The 25,928-nt window shown below is 41.3% G+C and overlaps 1 protein-coding gene across 1 annotated transcript in view; it reads left to right on the top strand.

Moving 5' to 3' along the window:
• The window catches only part of RALGAPB (Ral GTPase activating protein non-catalytic subunit beta), a 100,537-nt gene that overhangs the window by 69,093 nt on the left and 5,516 nt on the right, over positions 1-25,928 (top strand). The window contains exons 17-30 of the mRNA XM_054979886.1: positions 5,706-5,839; positions 6,682-6,864; positions 8,338-8,489; positions 10,151-10,338; positions 12,486-12,592; positions 13,878-14,030; positions 14,622-14,831; positions 15,567-15,725; positions 16,595-16,760; positions 19,818-19,940; positions 23,083-23,219; positions 23,728-23,836; positions 24,020-24,098; positions 25,293-25,441. Of these exons, the coding sequence (XP_054835861.1) occupies positions 5,706-5,839; positions 6,682-6,864; positions 8,338-8,489; positions 10,151-10,338; positions 12,486-12,592; positions 13,878-14,030; positions 14,622-14,831; positions 15,567-15,725; positions 16,595-16,760; positions 19,818-19,940; positions 23,083-23,219; positions 23,728-23,836; positions 24,020-24,098; positions 25,293-25,441 (2,049 nt within the window). The remainder of the gene's footprint in view (positions 1-5,705; positions 5,840-6,681; positions 6,865-8,337; positions 8,490-10,150; positions 10,339-12,485; positions 12,593-13,877; positions 14,031-14,621; positions 14,832-15,566; positions 15,726-16,594; positions 16,761-19,817; positions 19,941-23,082; positions 23,220-23,727; positions 23,837-24,019; positions 24,099-25,292; positions 25,442-25,928) is intronic.

The raw sequence follows: 25,928 nt of genomic DNA on the forward strand, positions 1-25,928 counted from the left end.
ACTGATATGAGTGTTAAGCCAGTCTGAACCATGTGTTAACGCTTTTCAGAGAACTCCAGGGTTCTCCAAAATGTTTGTCGTTCCGCCAACAGCTTGATATTAACCAGATGACTTGAAGATTTATGTGTTTCATGTGGTGCTGCAAATGTGTCAAAAGAGTATTGCACCTGCACCAGTATTTTATCTGTTTTTAGAACTGACTTGAGGAAGCGACATAACAGTGCATAATTGCTTTGTCTGTAGAAGTCTCTGCATTTTTCTCTGTGGCACATGAGTTTAGTCTGCAGTGTCCTCCTTTTTATTTGGAATGCTCCTGTTTTACATTGTTAACATGCGCTTTTTATTCGTTTGTATGTTATTTGCATTAAGATGCTGTAATGGAAGGCCAGCCTCTAGGGCCATGACACTGTTTCCTTTCCTCCCTGGTGGATGTCCCACCTTTACCCATCAAAATATCCAAAACCTTAAATATATATAAATGCTGTTGCCACCACTTCATTATTTACATATAAGATTGAAAACACCTTAAAAATAACATCTAATAACAGCTAAAAGCTGTCAAAAATGCTTATTCAATGCATTTTATAAAAGATTCTTTAAAACTAATATTGAGAGACAAACAACTTGGTAAGCATAATGGAAGCATAGTGCAGATAGGCAGAGAGTAGAGGCACAGTTTGATATTCAAAAAGAGTATTTTGTTATAAAAAGGCACTTAAAGGAAAGAGAATATATTTTTCTATACTGTCTGATGCCAGATGTATCTCTAGGCAGGCTTCAGAGCTTATTTATGTTCTCAGGTCATGGCCTAAGCCATTTTCCCTTGTCTTGTAGCAGGAATAGGGGTTCAGCAAAGTTCATTACCTCCTTTATACATTCTTAGCAGCTAGTTTACTCATAGCCCTAAGTAGGTCCAAACTCCTTTTAACTAGCAGGTCTTGAGAGGAGTTATCTTTCTCTCTCTCTCTTGCTGACTAAGCACCTGTGACCTATTTTCCCTGAGATGGGAAAGGGAAAATCCTTCTAGAAAAACTTAAATACATTCAACAAGCCATTAATTAATGGGAGAACTTTTAAGTTTGCAGTTCAGATTGTCTGATTGTGAGACGAATTCTTCCTTTTGGCAAACAGGCTTCTTACCATCAAATGAAAGTGGCAGCTAGAGGGGTAGCTTTATGAAAAGGTTTTTAAAAAATGATTTATTTGTGCTTAGAATGGTAATTAAGTAAAGCAGTATGTTAAAAATTCTTCAGCCCAAGCTTACTGCTTTGTGACCAATACTATTGTTTTATGGCAAGTCCTATGTGTCTCAAAGATTTGTAGTGTGACTGTTCCCTTTACAGATTTCTGAATGTGATAAGCACAAGATCTCAATGAAATGGAGGTTATGGTATCCCAGTGAAAGAGATGCTAAATAAGGCTAAAGCTAGAGGTGCACATTTTTTCTAACAGTCGCACCTTTTTCAAAGTTATAAAACAAATACACATTCCTCCTTGCATGCTGTAGATTTGTTATGGACCTTAAGCCACATCTGAGCACATCAGATTTCCAGAGATTTGAGAATCCACCCCAGCTACCTGTATACTTAAATTTCTTATGTAAGTCATTGTCCATCCTTAACAGTAGAATAGTATGAAAAGTTTCAGATAAAGCCCTGGTAGATTACTCTTGTCACAGCCCAAATATGAAGCTGAAGTGTGCTTTTTCGGAAATAGGAGCTGTTTCTGCATCCTGCATTTAGGGTAGCAACTAATGGGTGGGTAATGCAGACTTTGAACATGGATTCTTCTTTGATTTGCAGTAGGTTAAATTAAGTGTTTTTGGCTTTAGTGAGTTTTACATTTTTCAAGTAATAATCGTTACCTTCTCTAAGACAGCTGTGTTCCTCTTTCAAGGTATAAAACATCAATAACAAATGTATAAACAAACTATAAAACCTTTCTGAAAAGAGTAATAAAACGGCAGCAAAGGGAACAACATAAAACCATAGTAATAAGACCACCAGAAGGGTATCTAAAGTGCTTGAAAGGGTTGCTGATGCAAACAAACCTTTTTTATCCTTTAAACCAGCAACAAAGGTATATTTATGCACCTCAGCGGGGAGCTCATTCCACAGCCTCAGGGCAGCAGATTTTAGTGATTTAATTCTTCAACTTGCCACAGCTTAAACCAATATAGCTTACAATTGATTTGTGGATGTATTTATGTGGCAAGCTTATGTGGAATGAACCTAACAGTACTCAAAGATGCAACATGGAACTGCAAAGGGCAGTAGTGTACTATGCAATGCACTTCAGTGTTTGAGAAGCAATGACATGAGGTGCGTGGGAAGAGGTTGCAGTTGGCAGAATTTGGGAAGACATTTTTCAGGGTCAGCAGTGTGACAGCAGCGGTGGCCTTGTTAGAGGAGGAAAGCCAAATTTTGGAGAAGGCAAGTAACCGCAGGGGTCAGGGGAGGAGTGACTGTCTTCTATATGACAGAGCAGCAGTTCCTATGGGAAACAGGAAAAAGAAATCTAGTGGGGAAATAGGAAAGAATTAGAGTCTGGAAAGAGAAGATAAGTGAATGCTATAATATAATGCTGGAAATAAGCCCCCAGAGGCTGAAGGAGGGGATAATCTGAAAGGGGACAAAGAGATAGGGAGAGAAGTTAAGCCTTTGAACTTGCCACAAAAAGGGAAAACGGAACAGTAGTCCATCAGGTTATCTCGTTTGGTGTTGGGGCGTCATATCGAAAGAGATTCTTAGAGGTATGTTGGGCCAGGTCACAAAGGCTTTAAGAGATCAAATCTTGAACTGTGTCCAAAAGCAAACTATAGGAAGTATTTCATATGTACCTGTACCAGGCAGGTACATATTCTGCATTTGCTGAAGTGCTTGGACTATTGTCAAGTGTTGCCCACATGCAGTGCATGGCAGTAGTCTGTCTCAGAGGCCCCAGAGGCTTGAATGACACAAAACTCTACGGCTCTAATTGGATATAAATTACAGAGGCATTCCTGTTTGCTGCTGCAGCCTCCTTTTCACCTGGGTAGAGTCAGATCCAGAAGCATCCTTCTTCCATTGAGATAACTGCCCCATTGATCATAGATGCCATTATTTAATAGAATACCCCTAATATCCCTCTGGTATTTACTTATTACCCTGACCTGGATAGCCCGATCAAGCCCGATCTCTTCAGATCTTGAAAGCTGAGCAGAGTCAGCCTTGGTTATTAATTGGATGGGAGATCTCCAAGGAAGACTAGGTTGCTGTGCAGAGGCAGGCAATGACAAACCACCTCTTGTTAGTCTCTTGCCATGAAAACCCCAGCAGAGGTTGCCATAAATCAGCTATGACTTAAGGGCACTCTTCACCACCAACATTTACTTATTAGGCAATGCCAGGTATAGTAGTTCATGTACGTTTAGCCTGGTAGCAGTGGCTTGGCTCCTGAAAAGTTGATTATGGGATTCAGGGTTCTGTGTGCAGAGCCCTGGAAAGATTGGATTAAATATGACAATTTTTCTGTTTGGAAGAAGGGCAAATTGGATCCTTTGCAAAAGTTCTCCCTGCCTCCTTCCTCCTACTGCACCTTGTGTCCACTGAAAACAACCTCCTGAGTACTGAAGGGTCCTCCAGAATATCATTCTGTACAGTGCCAGGAGGTGCAACATGGAGAGACTGATGGAAATCTGAGAGAACCCCTCCTTTTTTGTCTATGTGATAGGTCTTCCACTCCATCTGTCAGCACCAGGAAGTCCAAGCATTTGTACTTTGACTTTACAAGAATCTGTAACACTTCTCACAAGTACATGTCTTTCAGTGGACTATGAATTTAGATCTGTCTCTTGAGTCAGGCACTCCCTAATTAAGCTTATTTTGCAGGATGAATGACTTAAAAAAAAAGAAGTTCAATTTTGGATGTAGCTGTTACGTGTTAACTTCTGCTTAGTGTAGAGCTGAGAATATTGAAAGTGAGCAAAAGAAAGATGGGATTCTGCCCTGGCTGTGTTCAGTTGCTTAAATGTTCAGTATTTCCCATGGCTGGAAAGTGAAAATAAAGACTCTCTTCACTACTGGGCACTTCTTGAGGTGCATAAAGACTATAACAATTAGAGGTGTGCAAGAAAAAAAAATTGGAAAAAAGTCAGAAATAGGCAAGCCACTTCAGAAATTGCTTATTGACCAGCTTTGGTATGCTGTGCAAAGATTTGGAGCACACTGGAAAGCTTTTAAACTTCCAGCCCAGCTGCCCCTTACTTCACCCAATGGGGGGAGGAGGGGGTTCCCTCCTCCCCCCATTCTAGTGAGGGGGAGGAGGGGGTTCCCTCCTCCCCCTCCCAACAAGTGAAATAAGTGGTGGGGTGCAGCTGATTCGGGGGTTTAAATGCCCCTTTCCAAGCCACTGGGCAATGGCACGGAAAGGGGCATTTCACCCCTGCAGGCTTGGATCAGCTGCTTGTCGGGGAGATCCCCAACAAGCAGCTGATCTGGGGGTTTAAATGCCCCTTTCCCTGCTAGGCTTGAATCAGCTGCTTGTCGGGGAGAACCCCTGTTTTAGGGGTTTAAATGCCCCTTTCCATGCCACTGCACAGCATTTAAATCCCTTGACCCAAAGCTTCCCGAAGCTATACAAATCGTTGGGGCCATTTTGGAAATCCCGAATCTTTGCAAATCTGGTCTGATTCGGGTATTTTTCCTGAATTGGAAACCCAAATCACACACCCCTAACAATTAATATTGTAAGAAGACCTCCTGGTCATAAGTTTTCTACTGATTGCAGAATTTGAATGATGCAACGTAGCATCCTGAATGAATGGGTGAAACTTTAGTGTAGCAATGTTCATGGAACAAACAGTAGTTAATGTAAGAAAAAAAATCCCGTATATTTCCACAAGGTATCTAAGTGCAGAGGCATTTCCTAGCAGAATTTCTCAAACAATGAAGGACACCTTGCTAAGCAGGGAGTTTGGTCTACCATGTTTACAGTCTCTCTTCCAAAAACGGAGGTCATATAGTTGCTTAACTAGAAAAACTTGATGGATTTAACTTGGGGGCAACCACTGTTTGGGGCAGTACTTACTCACGCAGCCTAAGGCATGGAAATATTTTGTACTCGCATAATTGGGGAACATTATTGATTACTGAGAACAAGTTCCTCTTGAAAAGGTTTGGCATTGTTGCTGCATTTCAGCCATTTTGAGTTGCCACATCTTAATGTAGTTAATACTACTTTAAAAAATGAATTATGAGCTCTTGCAGCTGGGAAGCTTAAAATTCTGTTGTTACTTGTGAAGATTAAATTTATGTTAATATTCTACTTTTAAACAAGCATATTGGGTTGTATCCCACCAGTCTGTTCCTCCTCTGCTGGCACAAGGTGTCTTCTGCCAGCAAAGGAGGCTTGTTTGTCTGCAAACTGTTCCTTGTGCTTGGAGAAATTCACCAGCATCAGAGGAATGGACTGGTTGAATCTATCAGCTTGCCAAAGAATTTGTTTTCTGTTTAGAACTACTTGGTAGCTTCTACTTGTTGACTTTAATGTTATTTAACCTATGTGAGCTGTTGAATGTTTTGCTTCCCAGACCAATGTGTTCATTCTGTTTTCTGTGCATACTGTGGCTGCTTTGGCTTCTGCCTGATGAGTTGCTTTGCTGATTGTTACTAATGCTTAGTTGTTTTCCTTCCCTGTGGTGTGTGGTATTGGGGTTTATATCCTAGCTCTTCATACAGATACAGCAGCCGGACTCCTGATTCGCAGCATTCATTTGGTAACACAAAGGCTCAACGCACAGTGGAGGCAAGATATGAGCATCTCGCTAGCTGCGTTAGAACTTCTTTCTGGTTTGGCGAAGGTAAGTCCCAGGCAGTCTCCCTTCTAGTGACCCTCTGTTAGGCTCAGACTTTTGGCCTCAAGCTCTCTGACCATCCCTAGCCATCAATTCCTTCCTAATAATGTTGTGGAGAATTCTGTTGTTTCCTTAGACTGCAGTCCTCTGCACCTCAGAACAATCCCTATTAAATAAAGTGAGAATTACTCTGAGTAGATTCACATAGGGTTGCTGTATTGCCTGAGAACATTTGAGAACACTGCAAAGTAGTTCACGGTTTGTTGAAGAGTTTTGTTTCTTATAATTGTGATTACTTTTCCTTCTTTCTCGCAAAGACAACTGGCCATGGCTAAACAATTCACAGTGATTACTGTCTTTGCTAAAAACAAATAAATGGGCAAAAAGCTGCTGGGTTTTTAAAACCAAGGGGCAAAGCAGACAGTTACAAAGGCATCAGAATACACAGTCCCTGAAAGCCAGTTTGGTGTAGTGGTTAGGAGCACGGAACTCTAATCTGAAGAGCCGGGTTTGATTCCCCACTCCTCCGCTTGAAGCCAGCTGGTGACCTTGGGCTAGTCACGGCTCTCTGGAGCTCTCTCAGCCCTCCCCCTCCACTCACAGGGTGTTTTGTTGTGGGGATAATAATAGCATACTTTGTAAACCGCTCTGAGTGGGCATTAAGTTATCGTGAAGGGTGGTATGTAAATCAGATATTATTATAATAATTTTGTTAGCCATCGTTAAGGATTTTTCAGTTCCTTTATGGCAGTTCCATAGACTTGTAGGAGAGAACAATAAAACAGACTTTTTGGGTAACTTTCTAAAGATGTTTCCAGCTGAACATTAATCTGTGCTGCTCACTTCAGGTGAAGGTTGCTGTTGATTCTTCTGACAGGAAGAGAGCAATTAGCTCCGTGTGCTGTTACATTGTGTATCAGTGCAGTCGTCCTGCCCCTCTGCATTCCAGAGATCTTCACTCCATGATAGTAGCGGCATTCCAGTGCCTCTGTGTCTGGCTCACTGAACATCCAGACATGCTTGATGAAAAGGTATGTGATGTTTAGCTAAACTAAGAACTTTCAGTACTAATAAGGTGTTCAATTGCAAGCACTCTCATTAGGAGGGAATGTGCCTCTGTTATATTTGCCAAACCGTATTAAGAACATAAATGGCAGTGTTGTCCAACTCAAATTGGTTTGAGGTCCAATTTGCAATCCTGTAGTAACCTCAGGAGTCATGCCCATAACTTTTCATTGAAAAAGAAATCAGTTTCTTCTGCATTTGACATCAAGGCAGTGATTCTGTTAGACATTTGATGAAAGTAGGAATTGTTCGGTACAGCGTTTGTAAACATAAACATTTACAGAACAACTGATAGTCAAAAGGGAGATGCATGCTCTCGGGGAAATTCTTAAATTCCTCAGTATACCAATTTGAGGTTCCTCTATTTCTTGTCTAAATAATTAATCAAGCCTTTTAAAATTGATGATCTCAAAAGTACTTTATGTTCTAATAAACCTGATGCACTTTGCTGTCTGCATACCATAGTTTGATAACATCCACTTTTATATTTTTTTTTTCAAAAGGAGGGGATACAGTTAAACAATTTTGTTTACAAGAACAAGAAATTACTACATAAATATATAAACAGTCAAGTGAAAGTTACGTGATGTTCAAACATGATGGATTGACAGATTAAGTTCATATCTGCTTTGTGTCAAATACCATAAGCTAACTATTAAGACTCCAGTTATATCTAAACATGACTGAGAAAGGATATACCTAAGCCTGAATGAAGGGGGTTGGAAAGAAAAACTTTTGAGCCTCTATTCACTCAAGGCTTGTTATGCTTGCCATGTTTAATTTGGCCTTCATCTTGTACTGACCAGCTACAGGAAGAACAGAGTAAAATGAAATGATAGGCCCAGTGTGTATGAGTGTATGTTAATTAGAGACGCTTTAGTTAATCCAAAGCATAGCAAAGGTGAGTGATATTAAAAAAGAGTAGAATACCCCAAAATTCCCTAACACACACATGCGTTTTTGAGTCTGAATCTTGAGGACTTTTAGGAGCAAAACATATGATGGTGTTACGCAGCAACTAGTGGTGAGTCCTAGGAAGGGCATTCGTTTCCTGGCTGTGAAGCACATTCAATAATTTGAGTGAAATGTGGTAGGGGTGTCACAGATCATATTGGAGACCCAAAGGACCTGGTCATGTTTGATTTCTCTCTCTTTACTCTTGAACTTTCTGTTTCACAGTCTCTTTGCTGAATTCTCAGGCTGAATTCTGAAGAGAATTCAGCTCTTCAGAAGGTGTGTAGGATAAAAATGTAATTAATACAGGGGATTTGTATCATGGGAGTGTAATGATAAATGCATGGAAACTTGTCATGCGCAGCCAGGTTTTTCCAAAAGCGTTTTAGTTCTCTACAGTTTCTTTTGGCAGATGCTGACAGATTTGTGTATGAGTGCATTGACTTTGCCAAACAATCTGAAAGGTGTGATGCTCTCCCCTATAGGACTGCTTAAAAGAAGTGTTAGAGATTGTGGAATTAGGCATCTCAGGAAGTAAATCCAGAAATAGCGAACAAGAGGTCAAATACAAAGGAGATAAAGAGCCGAATCCCGCTTCCATGAGAGTGAAGGATGCAGCTGAAGCTACTCTCACATGGTAAGGAAGGTTGCTAACAATACAGTTCAAAGAGAAGTACATGTGTCACTTAGAACAGTGATGGCTGTCATCTTCATCATGGGTGGCCTGATTCTGGTTATCCAAGGTTTTCAAGTGGCCTAAAGTTGCATAGGACTCCAGAACATTGCTATACTGAGCTATTTGTGTGTGTGTATATTGGTTAAAGGAGTAAGAATAGGTTCATGTTTCAGAAGCATTGTCTGAAGATTTGCTTCTTCCTTTGGAGCAGAATTTTGTGAAGTGCACAAACTCCCTTGTGAGGCTCAGTTGTATTGATTTTATTAATTAGGAATATAAAACACATTTTTCCATAAGGTGATGGTTCATTTGAAAAGATGCGATAGACTTACTTTATTCAGAAAATTTTTATGTCGCGTGGATTGTTCAGGATTGAATTGTTCCTATGTACAGTACTTCAAGAGTAGACATGGGAGCGAATCGAAATACGATCAAATTTCACAACGAATCGGGCCGATTCGTGGTTCGCAAAACGTGTTTTGTGGGGGCACAGTTTTCACAAAATTCATGACTTTTTGGCCTGATTCATGAACGATTCATGATGCCAGACAGGCTGGTGCCAATCCATTGATTCCCTAGGCAGCATAGGCCCGGAATGTCTGCAGACCTTTTGTTGCTATTGGAAACCCCAATCTTAGCCTACGTAATCTTGATAGGCAGCTCTCCTTGCCAGCTGGAGAGCTTCCATTCTGCCCTATACAGCGAGGAGCAGGGGGGTTAATCCCCTAGGCAACTGAGGAGATGGGTCTTCTATAGCCATGGGAACACCAATCTCATCCCTCCAAACCCTGTTAGGCAGGTCTGTCTGCCAACCACAGACCTCCTGTACTGCTCTATGTGAGCATTTGTTATATAAGGCACCTCTCTGTGCCGCGTGTTTTTAGTTCCAGTAGACAGAGAGGGAGGGAGGATCGGTTGCTGGGATTTGAAGTGAGAGAGATTGGAGTTGGGAGCTTTGGGCTGGATTTGCTGCTGCTTCAAAAGAGACTGAAAAGCCTCTCTTATTTTCCGCACTTGTCCTTGTTGGGCAGGTCTTTGGGTGAGGGTGCCTTTTTTCCTCCAACCCACCCTAGTCTCAGGCCTTTGCCTAGCTCTAGGGCCTAGCTTGACTGAGGCCTCACTTATTTTTTCTTTGCTTGTCTTTGTTCTTAATTCTTTCTCTGCTCTTTTGAGGGCTCACACTCTTGTTGTTTCCTTTGGTTTTATTTTGTGCACCTCTCCCACCTGCGCAGGTGTCTGTGTGGTGGTTTTGGGGCCCTCCCCCCAAGCCCGATCTCAGGGCCGCTGCCTGGCTCTGCGGCCCAGCTTTGTGGGTTCCAATCAACATTTTACAATCTTGGCCAAACTGGGTAGGTGGAAGAGAGCCTGCTGAAGTCTCCCTGCGAGTTTGGCATCTTTGGGTATGAAGGGGGCCGTTGAAGTGCCCCACGTTCTGACAAATCACAAAACTAACGAATCGTATCACAGAATGGGACAATTTTGGGGAAGTTCATGTCTCATGATTCGTGGAATGTGATGAAACATGAAACTCTCGGTTTCCCCCAGTTTCATGCCCATCTCTTTTCAAGAGTTTTTTTTTCAGGGATGCATGTGTGTGACTAAACCCATCTCTTAACTTGCAGCATCATGCAAATACTTGGAGCTTTTCCATCTCCCAGTGGCCCTGCCTCCCCTTGCAGCTTGGTGAATGAGATTACCTTAATTAAATATTCCCGTCTGCCTTCCATAAATAAATATAGCTTTCGATATTTTGTCCTGGACAACAGTGTCATCCTTGCAATGTTGGAGCAGCCTCTCGGGAATGAGCAAAGTAAGTAAATCCATTTTGTTTCCTCACATATGTATAGGACAGCCTTCTGGAGAATGAAAGCAAGATTATTAATAATGTGTTCCTGTTTCATACCAATATGGTGTAATGATTAAATTGATAGAGTAGGATATGTGGGACACAAGTTAGAATCTGATTCTGCTGTGGAAGCTTGCTTGGTGATTTTGGGCCGTTGCTCCCTCTCAGCCTAACCTATGTTGTGGGGGTGGTGTTTAGGATAAAATGGAGGAGGGAGAGAATGATGTTATAAGTGTGTCGTATTCCCATTGAGGGAAAAAACAGGCTATAAATATCTAAATACATACTTGTTACACAATATCTGAAAAACTGAATATTGGCAAAGAATACAGGCAGCTCTTGCAGGAGAATCTAGAACGCTCAAGTGTTTACTGAGGTGTACGAATCTTCACCTGCCAAATTTTTCATTTTTATATGCCCTGCTATAATTAGATAGTAGTGTAAAATATGTTTGAGAAAAAATCATACACTGAACCACAGAATAGCAAAGCTTAAATTCCTTTTTGGTGAGTGATCTTGAGTCTGTAGTAGGGATGTGCACCCGAAAAATATTCAGGAAAAAGCATTGGAAAAACCTGGAATACAAAGCAGCATGCTGATTCAGATTCGGGTTTCTAATTTGCTTTGGTATGCCCCATAAAGACTCGGAGCATATAGAAGTGTCAGGGGAGGGGGGAAGGCTCACTCCACCCTTAAACCCCCACCCCCCACCTCACTTACCTGGCCAGGCGGAAGGCTGGAGCTGCCGTTGTGCTGGCCAGCGGACAAGGCCTTCCCTGCTGCCACAGCCTGCCACCATGGCCACATGGGCAGAAGGCCTTCCCTGCTGCTGCCGCCACTGTACAGCCACGGCCGGCGCACTCAGCTGGCCAGCAGAGAGGGCCGCCACCACCGTCAGAGGCCAGCAGGGAGGTGGGAGGGCCGCCGCCTCCAGCATGGTGCCCAGTAGGTGGGGGTGGGGGTAAGGGTAGGGAATGAGAAAGTTTAAAGGGCCCTGCCACTTGCAAAAGGGCCCTTTAAACTTAACCCCCAGGGTTCGGAAGGTTCCCGAAGCATTACAAATGCTTCGGGAAGCTTTGATTTGGGATTTCCGAATTGGGGCCAGCATGCTCACTCCAATTCGGAAATACCGAAGCTTTCTGAATCGGGCCTGATTCAGGGATTTTACCCAAATCTGATACCCGAAGCTCACACCCCTAGTCTGTAGACTTCAAACTCTCTAGATCAGCATGTGAATCAGCTGTCCATAGTATGTAACTTAAACAAAAGTGAATATAGGTTAAAATGTAGCTGTACGCAGCTAGTGTACTAATGAGAGAATTTTTCGAAACAGAAAATACTAAAGCTTTCATTTGAGGCTAGTTGATACTTCCCAAGATGGAAAAAATTGGTTTTCCTCTGGATGGTAAAAAAAATCTCAATGCTGTTCTTAATAAATACTATGTTAAAACCTGTTTTTCTTGACTCCCTGACCTTAAGATAGATGTTTAGTTGAATAAATTTGTTTTTTAATCAGAACAAATTTTAGGTTGTATCAAACTCTGAGTTTGTGCTTGTGATAGGGTTTTTACCTCTCCCGATCCAGATTCTTGCACTGTGCCTAATGTTTTTTCTTAGGCATCCCCTGAACCCCAAGGCAATGTTTTGGAGGGTATTCTGGGTGGTGGGAAGCAATAAAATTCTTTCCAACCAGAGCTTTGCTTGCAGTTTTTTGGATGAACACTGTACAGGTGAAGACAAGTTGTTCAAATGGCTGTGGTCTGGGTTTCCTTGAAGCAGAACTTCTGTTTTCAAATTCTGTACAGTATGATCTTCCTTGAAGTATGGTGCTAGGTAAGAATGCTTGGCATATCTTTAGTGTTTTTTGAAAATTCCAAAACACTTCACGTAGAATATCTCAGTAATCTTTACAATAAGTGTGGGTGGGAAGATGGCTGAGACTGCGGAATAGGTGGTTACCTGATAGAAAGAAAATCTGAATTGGGACTTTCTGGTTCACAGTTCAAACACTATACTTTGTGTGGTATTTCTTAATGCTTATATTGGCATGATGTCATGTTTATTTTATCTCTATTAATACATTAAAGACTTCTATTCCTTTTTTCCCCCAGATGACTTTTTCCCTTCAGTCACAATTCTGATCCGTGGGATGTCTGGGAGACATGCATGGGCCCAGCAGCTTTGTCTTTTGCCAAGAGGAGCCAAAGCAAATCAAAAGGTCTTTATCAAAGCTCATTGTGAAACGGTTTGCTACATTAAAAATTGTCTCCAGGCATCTGGAGCTGTTACAGTACTCTATAATGAATTATTAGTTTTAGCGTGGTGTGATTTTATTTCCATTCAAGCAGTGCAGCAGTGATACTGTTTTTACGACATCACTTTCTAATTTTGTAATCCTCCTTAAACCTGGGAGGGGGTGTATAAATTAAGTAAATAAATATTTCACCTCCACAGATTGAGGTGTCCTGTAGGGGACTGCAACATATTCATTGTAGAGGCCCAAATGATCTGCATAGGGATTAGAGGTGGGCACGAACCAGGGAAAAAACAAACCGTGCGGTTCGTGGTTTGTCCCATTTCATGAACCATGAACTTTCACAAACTTGCCCCAGTTTGTGAACTGGTTTGTGGTTTGTGGGGTTTAAATATCCCTTTCCGAGCTGCTGCAAAGTGGCACGGAAAGGGGCATTTCACCCTGGCCAGCTTGGATCAACTGCTTTTTGTGGAGATCCCAACAAGCAGCTGATCTGGGGTTAAATGCTCCTTTCTGTGTTGCTTTGCAGCAGCAGGGAAAGGGGCATTTCACCCCTGCATGCTTGGATCATCTGCTTGTTCGGAAGATCCCCGACAAGCAGCTGATGAGGGGGTTAAATGCCCCCTTCCGTGCTGCTTCACAGCAGCAGGGAAAGGGGCATTTCACCCCTGCAGGCTTGAATCGTTTTTTTAAAAATCTTCAGTTGCTACAATGATGTTTATTGTGGTGTAGTAAATATATTTGCTGCTATATCTGCAGTATCCTAAGCTATAAAAGGCTAACCATGTTCCCAATGACTCACTTCTTATCCTGGCACAGGTGCACTGAGGGGTTCTGCGAGTGCGCCTGCCCCAGAATAAGAATTGAGTCATCAGGTGGCAGGCCTCTCAGGGGCTGTGAAGCTGGCAGGGTGGTGTAGCACGGGCAGCCAAACTGCGCCTCCCCACCACCTCTGTGGCTCCTTAGAGGCCTGCCTGCGAGGAGGCTCGGTGCGGGGCAGCCCGGCCCAGTAGCCTGCTGCAGTGCAGGGATACCCGGTCTGTTGTAGTGCAGACTGCTGGGCCAGGATGCAACGCGGGCTGCCAGAACGCGATGCAGTGCAGGCTGCCGGGCCGGGATGCAAGGGGCTACCCAGCTGCTACAACACAGCTCAGCCTGGTGCCCTCTGCTAGAGCCCGTTGTATAATTTCACAATGGGCTCTAGTGCTAGTTTTACATAAAATTATAAGATTGTTTTTTCCTTAAACAGATGTTTGCCCCAGAACCTCGTCCTGCACCCAGGAATGATGTTGGACTCAAATATAGTGTGAAACATCGGCCGTTTCCTGAGGAAGTGGACAAGATACCTTTTGTAAAAGCTGACTTGAGCATTCCAGACTTACATGAAATTGTTACTGAGGAAGTAAGAAGTTTATAATATTTTTATGGTTTGTTACATTCCTTGTGTCAGTAAAGTTTGCTTAAGCATTTTCTACTTGAGAGCTTGCAATGGTCTTCTCACTAGTTTTCCAGCTTTGGTTCTATTTAGATGATCAAAAATTATGGCATGGTGAGTAGTGTGCATTTTAGCAGCACTATCCAGTGAAAATCATGAAATGCTTAGGACAGTCTTCTTTACGCGCTCTGTAAGCTGAGCAAAGCATTGCTGCAGCAAGATTTTTTTTGCCCCAGAATAGGAACAGAATACCCTGTTCTTATCCCTTCCATTTTCTTTAAAGGTGAAAAGTCATGTTGCTTTTGATACCTTGTATTGATTTGCTTTGGAGTGTCAAAATGCAAATACTGAGCAGCAAGTACTTTCATCTCTTAAAGTTGAAGAATTGTCTCAGGCAGAACTTTGTTGGACAGAACCTGGGGGTGAAACTGCAGCAATTTTTCAAATGCCTCTACTTTGGTGCTGTTTGGATTAGCGGAGGAAGCATTACTGCTCCTTCTAGGCAGCTATTCTCAGCAATTTTCTGTGTCTGAAAGTGAGTGTTTATATACATTTCAGCTCGAAGAGAGGCATGAGAAGCTGAGGAATGGGATGGATCAGCAGGTCCTCTACGAGAAGTCTATAGATCAACAGATGGAAGAAGAATGGCAGAAGAAGAGTTTCCCTGATCCTGTCACAGAATGCAAGCCACCAGCTCCCGCTCAGGAGTTCCAAACTGCACGCCTCTTCCTTTCTCATTTTGGATTTCTGTCACTGGAAGCATTGAAGGTGACCTGACTTTACTTTGCTTGATAGTGTACCGTTTGTTTCAAATACTGCCAGTTGATACTTTTGCTATCTAATATTAATTTTAGCTTCAGCAGCTGACAGTTTACATTAGGCAGAGCTGTACAATAAATGATAAAGTAATAGATTTGAGAACTGTTTTCAGAATGAGTTTAACTACTGTGATACTGTTGGCCTTTTTGAGGTAAATTGATACATTTCCATCAGGTTTTGAAAACTGGGACATTTTGCACTTTAAAATGAGATTCTTGTTTCCTAGTCCTGTGTTCTCTATGGAAAAGACATTTTTATAGTTTTTTGCATTAGGCCTCCTAGTTCCGAAAGATACTTACATGCATTATTGTTGCATCACTAGACTGAGCAGTGGTAATACTTCTCCTTCCTTTTGGTTGTCGCTGTTGTGTTCTTTTCTAGGATGAAAACAGTAAACATGACTCTCTGACCTTTCTCTTCCCTCCATTACACAATATTATGAGTAATGTTCTTGCTAGCATGCTATTTCCAGAATGCACAAACAGAAATACGACTAAATCTTACCTTTCTTGCTTTGCTGCATACTGATGAAAACTCTTACCCCAATGTCAGTATTAACACTTAGATCTTACTTAGTAAATCTGTTACATATCAGATTTAAATCACTCATCACTATTCATAGATAACTACAAAAAGGATACTGGGTCAAGGTATAAACTCTAAGTTGCTTCTTTGTTTGCTCAGGAACCGGTGAACAGTAGACTACCTCCTCACTTGATTGCACTTGATTCTTCCTTACCTGGTTTTTTTGATGACATTGGCTACCTGGATCTACTGCCGTGTCGCCCTTTTGATACCGTTTTCATCTTCTATATGAAGGCAGGCCAAAAAACAAGCCAAGAAGTAAGTCTTGTGCTGATTTTGCTTTATGTTTAGTTTTGCTATTAAAAAATAGTATCAGGTTGTGAAAATGCACATCGTAATGCAATGGCTAGATATGTAAAATTTGTGCAAATCTCTGAAAAAGAAAATCTCTACAAGCCTTGCTGTGTTGTCATGGGAGACTTAACATGTGTCCTCTCCTTACCCCCCCAAGGATCATTGCAGAAAATATACCCCCTTTGACTTAATAACTTCATTATTTTTCCCTGAAATTTATTTTTCTTGTGAAAAATTGCAGCAAGCTATTACTGTTAAGTCTTTGGGGATTTTTTCTGTAATTAAAAAAGAGTGCCTGCTGCAGTGGGTACTCTATAATAGAATTTTTTTAAAAAAATCAGAAATCTGTTCCAAGGTAACATCTGTATCAAGAAAAGCTGGATTCTACAACCTGTATAAATCTTATTTTGCACAGTTGTGCACATTTTGCTTAACATTCTGTTTCTGATCATCTTGGCAAAGGATAAGGGATTCTAAATGGCACTTAAGCCTCACTCCCTGTACAGGAACTTCGTCTTTATCAGTTTGTCCACATATAGCAGTGATGCTTAAAAACTTTCTTTTTAGAAGTTGAATTTGAATTCTGTTCCTATTTTTGTTCTTCTTTATCCTTGAATGGAATTGTGTCATACATACACCCCTGGGTTATATTCCTGGTTGAAGGGAAGATTTTGTACCATACTGTCAGTTCTTTCTAACTTCCTGTGCTGATTAGGAGGTTTGATACTTCAAGAAGCACTTGTCAGAACTTAGTGTGCCTTTTTTGGCTTCAATAAGGCATTCCCTACATAGCCTTCTGTTCTCACTGTAATGCTGGTTATTTTTTCTCATAGATCTTGAAGAATGCAGAGTCTTCCAGGAGTGTTCAGCCACACTTCTTAGAATTCTTGCTCTCTCTTGGTTGGTCAGTTGATGTAGGAAAACACCCTGGATGGACGGGGCATGTTTCAACTAGCTGGTCCATTAACAGTTTCTGTGATGATGAAGGAATTGAACAAGGTGAGAGGCATTTCGGGAGAGCTCTGTTTGCTTTAATACCTGTATCTTTAGGATTTCTACAAAAAAATCAAATTACCCTTAACTAGGAACTTCAGCTTAAGGAATAAGTAGGAACATTTTCTCAATTTCCACAATAGTTTACATTCGTTTGCATATCAAACAAACAGTAGAAGGTGAGCTGCACCTTCTACATTGGCTAGCACTTGGAGTTTGGATGTTGATGATGCAAATCCCTGCTAAGTCATGAAGTTATCATGGTTAGTGGTGTGCACCAAAAAAATTCAGTAAATCTGAATTTTTTTATCAAATTTGAGAAAAATTCAGAATTCTGTGAATTCTGAATTGATTCTCTAATGCAGTTTGGTTATTTCCTAAAATTTCAGCCATTATTTTTTATGGGAAAATCACTCTAGGGGCCGTCTAGTGGGCTTGGGGAGTCATTTTTCAACCAGTCTTCACCAGATATGGAGGGAACTTACTTCTGACTATCCTCTAAAGATCCCTCAAGTTTCATGAAGATTGGATCCCAGGGCCAATCCTATGGGCCCGTGAACAAGGTGCCCCCAGCCACTGCATTGTTTCTTATGAGAAAAAAGTCAAAGCCGATTCTCATTACAGAAACTCACTGTGGCAAGGCTGCTGTGGCCAAGGCACACTCTCATATTCAAGGTGAACTCATCCCAGAGAAAGCCCAACAGAACCAAACTGAAGCATGGGAATGGAATCCCCTCAGAACCAAAGTGAAACAAGGGGACCACCATCAAACCAGACAATCACATCCATTCCACCCAAACTGAAGCGAAGGACATTGTTGCAACTTAGCTGAAGAACAGAACCAAGTGAATTGTGGGTGTGGCTGGGTACTGCTTGGCTCTGTTCTGTGATGTTTCCTCACTGGCTGAACCCTGTACATGGCTGCCGTGAATGACACTGGTTCTCTAAATCTGGTGAGGTTTGGTTGAAAAATGACTCCCCCAGCCCACTGAATAGCTCCCAGAGTGATTTTCCCATAGAAAACAATGGCCAAAGTTTACAAAATTTTTCCTGAACATTTAGTAAGAATTTGGGATGCCTGTTTTTTTTACTCAGAATACTCGTATTTTACTGAATCAGCCAAAATTTGTATTTTAATCCAAATTCCAAACCGAACTGTACATCCCTAATAATGGTGAACATACAGAAAGAGTATTTACAGAGTGGCTGTAGTTATTACATGAAGTAATTTGAAAATAATTCTTTAAAAATACCTGAAACTCTTTCTAGAAATTATTAACCATAAAGAAAACAAGTGAGAACCAAAAATAAATCTTGAGAGGAGGCCAAGGGGAGAAAATAGATCCTTTGCAGCTCTAATTCCACTCAGCTAACTTCTATCCCCATCTCCATTTACCCTCTTTCAATCCCTCCTTCATCTCACCTCCTGCCACTTATTCTTCCTTTCCTCTTTAACAGCAGAGTGGTGATTTGAACCTGGGTCTCTGTACTTGCTTTTATGGGGTGGAGGGTGCTATTGAACAGTAGGAAGCAGCCAGGTCTAGGTGAGCCATGCAAGTTATGTGGTATCAAGTCACCCAGTGTTTCTGGGCCTTGCCCCAGTGAGTCCTCCCTCAAAGGCCAAAAGAACCCTGGAAATGGCCCTCTCCCTGCCTTTTACCTTCAGAAATGAGGCCTGGAATACTGGCTAAAGTGTTATGGTTGTATAGAAACAACCACTGAGGGCATCTAGTTGAAACTACAGGTGCTCTTTTTATCATTTTTTTAAACCCAATTGCTTTTTTTTAGGCTTCATTTTAAGTCTCTGGATTTAAGTATTCTGAGATCAGAGGCTGAAACTACTGTAGTTTTCCTCATCTTTATCAGACATTGGTAATAGGCAGAAGCAATGGATGAATCATTTCAGACAGCAAAAGGGAAGGAGGGAGGGCAGAAGTGGCTGTGTTGAAGGACTGAGTGAGAAATAGAAGTGTAAAATGTGGTGTTGGACAAACACTACAAAATTATCTGCTTGTTGTAGACATTGCCTCTTAACAGCTAATGATATTGACAGCCTTTCTTTTGAATTTCTCAAGAATTTTTACTAGAATTACAAGTTTTAGTTATGAATATGAGATGGCTGTTGTCACAGATTATTGCTTCAGATTATGTTTTTAGTTGGGAATCTGATTTTATTTATTCCTATATTCTTATGGTCACAAGGTTCCCCAGGTGGATATCAATATGAACATAAACATGGCAATTAAAAATAGGCTTTAAAAATTCATAGGTAAGCAAGTGATTAACAATTTAACAATGCAGTATTAAAATCAGATGGAAACACAGCTAAAAACAATAATATCTAGCATCAGTTAATGTAGCATCAGTGAAGCGGCAGTATAAATGAGCAGGTAAAATCTCAGAAGTGGGGAAGGAATATTTTTACCTGGTACCTAAAGCTGGACCGATTAGGCACCAGGTGATTATAGTAGTCAAAGATTTGCATTTGAGGTTGCCCTGGAGAATTAGTGGAAGGGCACTTTTGTGAGCATGTGGAGTACCTAAGAGGTTAAGTGTGAAGTTCCAGAAAGGAGAGGGTCTGGAAGAAGGTAATGTCTGCCCTTCCTATCTGACATAAATGTAAAACCCCTGGCAGCAGTCCTGTTGCTGAGCGGCACTGGATTGGGGGCGGGGGGGGACCGGACCGTGCACTTACTTTCCTTTTAAGCCAATGTGATATGTGGAGAATAAGGCTCACAAATCTGGTGCTTTGTGCTTATGTTTTTCTATGCATGGTTTAGGAGGATGCTGGAGAAATTTTGGTCTGTTCTTCTCATGCAGGTGCTGGAATTAGTATCCCCATTCACAAATCCTTGTATGAAGCAATAGTTGGTATGCACGTGACTACATCTGAGAATCTCTGCGTGCTTACCTGTGTATTAGGTTGAGAAGGAAGGGTTAAGTTTTGAAGGGGGAATAGAGACTGAGTTCAGATAGTTTCAGTAACACAGCTTGAGGGATAAACTTCATAAGGAATGAGAAGACCTGCCCTTTTATTTTGTATTTGTTTGCTTTCCTTCACAGATGAAATAATCTCTTCAGAAGATGTTGGGGCAAGTATCTTCAGTGGGCAAAAAAAGGTGCTATATTATGCAGATGCACTTACAGAAATAGCTTTTGTTGTCCCCTCACCATTGGAGTCTTTGAGTAAGTGACTGCTGCAGGGGTCTTTGAATGTGTAACTGATTCAGAGTTATTTTAGTGTTCACATTAGAAATGCCTCATATGTTGCTGTATAAATGTCACTGTGCATTAAATATTTACTGTGAGTCCACCTTGGCCTTGTAATTGTGAGTCAGCTGAATTCCCTCCCCCCCCCCCACAGACACACAGTGGAAATGCATTATGGGAAGCTGGAAGTGCTTATGCTTTCTGATGCATGTTTGCAGTGTATACATGACAAAACACTGTGTGACCCTTCCTCATACATTGTGTAGTATATTTGAAATTTCTAATGTGTACTTCTACTATAAAATGAAACAGCTCTTAAAGAAAGGAGCATCAAAACTTCATAAACAGAATCAGATCTCAGAATAGGCCTTGTTCATGTATATTTTCTTGCAGTTTACCCTGAGCTGTAGAAATTGCACTTTTTCATTTCTTATTCTATTTCAGTGCTTGGCACACACAAAAAATGTGTGCAATAGTATATTAATGCAGAGTTCCGGTGAATGATAAGCAATTTCCATTTTTCGTCAAGCTTATATCCTTAACACAACCATTCCTATTTCGCAATTTATCCATTAATATATATCCATTTCTGCTAAATCCAATACCCTTTACTAATCATTTTGACAGGTGGAGTTGATGTCTTTTCCCAATTGTGAATACCACCTTTGCAGCAACCAGTAGATTCTGCAATAATACCAACTAGTGGTTTGTTAACACTTTTGTGATACTGTCCCCCTTTCTCCTGCTTGGCCCCATGTCTCTCTTGGAAACTGTCCAGAGATGGGATGGAAGAGTGCTCTGCCAGTTGGCTGGCCATCTTCTGGCCTCGCGTTTGCTGGGCTCGCACTGCTGGGCTCTGAGGAGAAGGCTGCTGCGTCTCTCACTCTGCGCTTTCACCCTCCACCAACCACAGCGAGTGCCACTGGGTCTGTAGCAACTTCCAGAAAGTGCTGATTACTCTCACATACACACACACAAGCACACACACCACAGAGGACCATTGGTGGCCATTGGGGGGCGTTGCTTGGTTTCCCGTGGGTACTGCCCCCGCTCCCTCCTCAGGGGGGCTTAATGAATGAGTGGGAATTCAAACCTGTGTCTCCCAAGCATAAAAATCTAACATCTAAGCCTCTCTGTTGGGTTTCTCTTAGCATAGTTATTATATGTACATCAGCCTTTGGGGGGGCGGGGGGAGTTTAGGGTAGTGATCCCATTTATCATCACAATAATCATATGAAGTAGCATATTAAGAGAGAGTAGTTAGCCAAGGTTATCCAGATAGTTTTATAGCAGAGCAGAGATCACAGCCTCAACTTTACTAGAACCAAAAATAGCACTACAATCCTACCCTTTATTCTATAATTCATCTCTTCTTTTACCCAACAATGGTATGCAAGCAAGCAAGCAAGCAGGGAAGAAGTTGTATTGCATAATTGCTAATATGCCACTTAAAAATAGCCTGCATGGTGTTCTTTTTTTGCAAAATGTATTCAGTTGTGTATTCAGTTGTGTTCCCCGGTTTCATTTTGTAAAGTAAATGTGCTCTAGTTCTGGAGTAGAACAGCAGGATTTAAGTCCAGTGGCATCCTAGAGACCCACAAGATGTCCAGGGTATAATCTTTGGTATCTTTTATAGCCTGATCTTCCTTTCCAGAGATTGACTTATACAGTTCTCTACTCACCCCTCCTTCCCCCCACCTTGCAACACCCTTGTGAGGTAGGTGAAACTTAGAGGATGGTGGGATTTGAGTTCAGTGGGACCTTAGAGACCAGCAAGATTTTCAGGGTATAAGCTTTTGAGAGTCAGAGCTCCCTTCTTCTTTTTCTTATCTGATGAAGGGAACCTCAACTCTCAAAAGCTTACACCTGGAAAATCTTGTTGGTCTTTAAGGTGCCACTGGACTCAAGTCTTGCTATGCATAGGGATGTATGTGCATTCACTGAAAAGGGCTTGTGTATATGAGATCTTACAGCCTGGTCTTCCTTCCCAGAGCTTATTTAGTATGTTTGTAGACTGGGGAAAAAAATTTTTTAAAAGGTCCGCTCAAAACTTGCGCATTGCTGTTTCAGCTCACAGAATATATTTTTGGCACACAGCACTGCACAACTTAGAGAGAGCATTGCCTGGCAGTAGTTAAATAACTTTGATTTTTTTAAAAAAAACTTTTATTGTGCCTCTATCTGAGGAGGTGAACATAAACTGTTTTAGTTGAGCAAGATTCAGGTCCAGTCGCACCTTAGAGACCAACTAGATTTCCAGGGTATGAGCTTTTGAAAGTCAGAGGTCCCTTTGGAAACTTCATACCCTGGAAATCTCATTGGTCTCTAATGTGCAACTGGACTTGAATCTTACTCTTCTACTACAAACCAACATGGCTATCCACCTGAAACTGTTTTAATTGACTCATATATTTCCTTCCAGGTTCCCTTGGTAATTTCAGTACCCATATTCCTGTTCCAAGCATATTTGTAAAAGTCTTTTTCATTTCTCAGACTTGCCAGTGCATTCTGTAATTTATTTTATTTATGTAATTTATAGTCTGCCTTTCTCACTGAGGCTCAAGGTGGGTTACATTGAGACAGACAAAGGACCTTTACATCCATTACAACTTCTTCCAGTAGATCCTCACAATCTGTTTGCTTTCTCAACTGGCCAAAAGGCCTTAACTCCTGCATGACAAAGTATCACACCTAAAGGATATGAAACCATGGTGGTGTCCACCTCTTAGTTCTCAATGGAATGAATCTTATTAGCCATCAGATCTTGAATCTGACTCCTTTTTGTGATTCCAGTTGGGAGATATTGCCTAATAAGACATTACTGTTAAATTTAGAATTTCTAACCACCAAGTCGTTATACATTAAAATGAAAATCAGGTGTGGTAGAGCCAGGTGTGGTTGGGTATGTCAGGTGTGCTTTGTAATTGATCGAGAAAAATGTACTGGTTATGTACAGAAGACTGGCAAGAACTGCAGCACTGTTCTCAAATGCATTGGCTTAACTGTGGGAAAATACTGTGGCACGATATTGTGTGATGGACAACAGCTTAAGGAGATTGCTGTTTACATGCTTCTTGGCTATGACACACTTTCCCCTCTTCTCCTTTTTGACTTTTAGCTGATTCATTGGAAAGCAATGTCTCTGACCAGGAAAGTGACTCTAATATGGATCTCCTACCAGGAGTAATAAAGCAGCCAGCACTGACCCTCGAGCTCTTTCCCAATCATACAGACAATCTCAGTTCTTCGCAAAGGGTAAGATATTCTTTAACCAATGAACAGAAGTGCAAGTGGTATTTTAATACACAGGATAGCTTGCTCCTTTAAGCTTTGATGGTTACAAATATTTGTGCTATGGTTTTCATGACAGACTGAGAGTTACAATATTCAGTTCAGAAATCAAAGTTAATTTTAGCCTTATACCACTAGATAATAAGTGCACTTTGTGACTCATTTAAACACAGCCCCCTCAGGTTCTGCTTCTGTTGTAAAGAGCTGCCATTTATCAGGTGCTCAGCATGTCATATTTTGTACCTGAGAATTTTCGCCAGAAAATGTATCTATTGTTGATGTACCTAAGCAGCAGAACTCTAGACCAGGCTCCTAGGCCTGAACATCTTCCATTACCAATGCAGTGCTCAGGGTCTGAGGTTGAAAAAAAGTTATGTTTTTCTTTAAGACTTCCAAAATAGGGATGAAAGAATGAATTCAGTGTAAAAGTGCTTTAATTGACCAATGCCTGTGTGCTTTCTGTTCGTAACAGCTCAGTCCTACTTCCAGATCAAAGAAACTGCCTCACGGTCGGGCTGTTCCCCCAATGGGGCCTGAAACCAAGGTGTATGTGGTCTGGGTTGAACGTTATGATGATATAGGTGTGTAAACCTTAACATCGTATTTCCAGGTGATGGGATAAGAGGAGAAGGGGGAATTCTTTTAATTTGAATGCTAGACACTTGTTGACTTAGTTTTCTGGTACTGTGTCATCTTTGTCCCTTTTCTTGGTTCCTGATGAAAGAAATACAGTTGACTATATTGTGAACATCTTTCTCTTGCAGAGAACTTTCCTCTTTCTGACTTGGTTTCAGAGACCAGTACTGGAGTAGAAACAACCGCAAACAGCAGCACTTCACTGAGGTATGACTGAATTTTTCTTCCATTTGCAAATATTTTTGAGGTCTGATTCAGACATTATGTTCTTCTGTTTCATTCAGTCTTCAAAGTTGCCTATTGGCAAGACTACTGTGTGAACTGGATTCTCATAGATCATAGTATGTTTTTACACTGTAGAGACTATGAGAGTTGTGGCTACTGGCCAATATTTGTGTGCCATAGTTGCGTGGTTGGGTGTTCATTGTTCCCACTTTGCTCCCATCACGCAGGAGCCCTAGGAGACTACGCTGTAACAGCCACAAGATACATGAACCTGCTAGTCACATCAAGCTTCCCACCAACGTGTGTGTATTACATGCGAGCATGGAAACCTTCCACTTGATCAATGGCATTGTCACTGCATCACCTAGACATTACCCATATCCATCGATTAGACTAATATAATTAGTTCTGTGAAGGGTCTGCCTTTGTAAAATGGCTGGAAAATTCAGTTTGCAATAGTGAGTGCAGGAATTCCAACTGGATTTCACCATGGGGTCCCAATTGTGGCCCAGTTGCAGCAGCTGACAGTTTCTGGGCCCATTTCAGGATGTGGGTATTGATCATTAAAGCCCCAAATGACCCAAGTATTGAAACCATATTTGCCCTATGAACCTGTTCATGCTTCGAGATGGGATTCTGCTGCCCTGCTAAGCACATTGGCATCAGTAGAAGTGAGAGTGGCGAGTATTTGGGACAGGGATCTCAGATTATGGAATTCTGTAATTCGTCATGCTCCCTTACTCCTGCATTTATGAACATTGGTCAAGTCTTAGTTATTCTGTAAAGTTCCGTATTTTCTGAACCTGTATTATTAATTCTGTCTTACTGCTGATTCTGTCACCGATTTTATTGATCACTTTTATTGACTTGAGTTTTTTTATTAGTCTTAAATTTTCTATTATTATTGTTGTTGCTTTAGTAGTGTATTAAATTGGTGCTTGTTGTTAATAGTTTTTAAAAAGTTTAATATTTATTTTGGGGTTTTTTGTTGTACTCTTCCTAAAGTAAAATAGAAACGCAAGATATACATTTGCCAAGTAAATGAAGAACATTGGTGCCAGGGGAAGTAAATATAGCTGGATTCCTCTATTCATATATGATTTTTTTTTAAAAAAATGGGATTAACAATACTACTGCAGTGTCTTTGATCTTTAAATTAACTCTTATCTGTTTAAGATCCACTACTCCTGAAAAAGAAGTTCCAGTGATCTTCATCCATCCTCTAAACACTGGCTTATTCAGGGTAAAAGTTCAAGGAACTACTGGGAAATTCAACATGGTCATCCCGCTGGTGGATGGGATGATAGTGAGCAGACGAGCTCTAGGTAGGCTTTTGAACCTGTTATTTGATTCTTAGTTTACTTGTCTGCCTTATAATAATAGTGCAGTGGAATGGAATGGATCATAACCAAGTTTTAGCTGATTTAACACACTTCTGCCATCATATAAGGGGGGGGGGTTGCCCACCTACCCCCTCCAACTGCAGGCCTGTTCCTGGGGAACACAGACCTTTTGGGTGTGATTTCGGTAACACAATAGGTTGAAATGGGAATGTTTGTTTACACAAGCACAGATCTGCTCCACTAACATTTGATAGGATACACCTCAATGATGCTTTTTTTCAATCTCTTGCTTTATATAGAGAAGTAGCATTCTTTTCCTTTGTGCAAAAGACTCTTCGTGGGGCAATATTTCAGCGAAGAGGGCAGCCTAGGAGGTGGAGTTTGGGATATCTCAGAAATTGTAGCAATGTCAAGAGGAAGCATTGCTGGAGCAAGGGATGGTGGTAGTGTGCTGATACAATACAATTGA

Source organism: Eublepharis macularius, chromosome 5 (genome assembly GCF_028583425.1).
Source record: "Eublepharis macularius isolate TG4126 chromosome 5, MPM_Emac_v1.0, whole genome shotgun sequence".
Taxonomy (NCBI): Eukaryota; Metazoa; Chordata; class Lepidosauria; order Squamata; family Eublepharidae; genus Eublepharis; species Eublepharis macularius.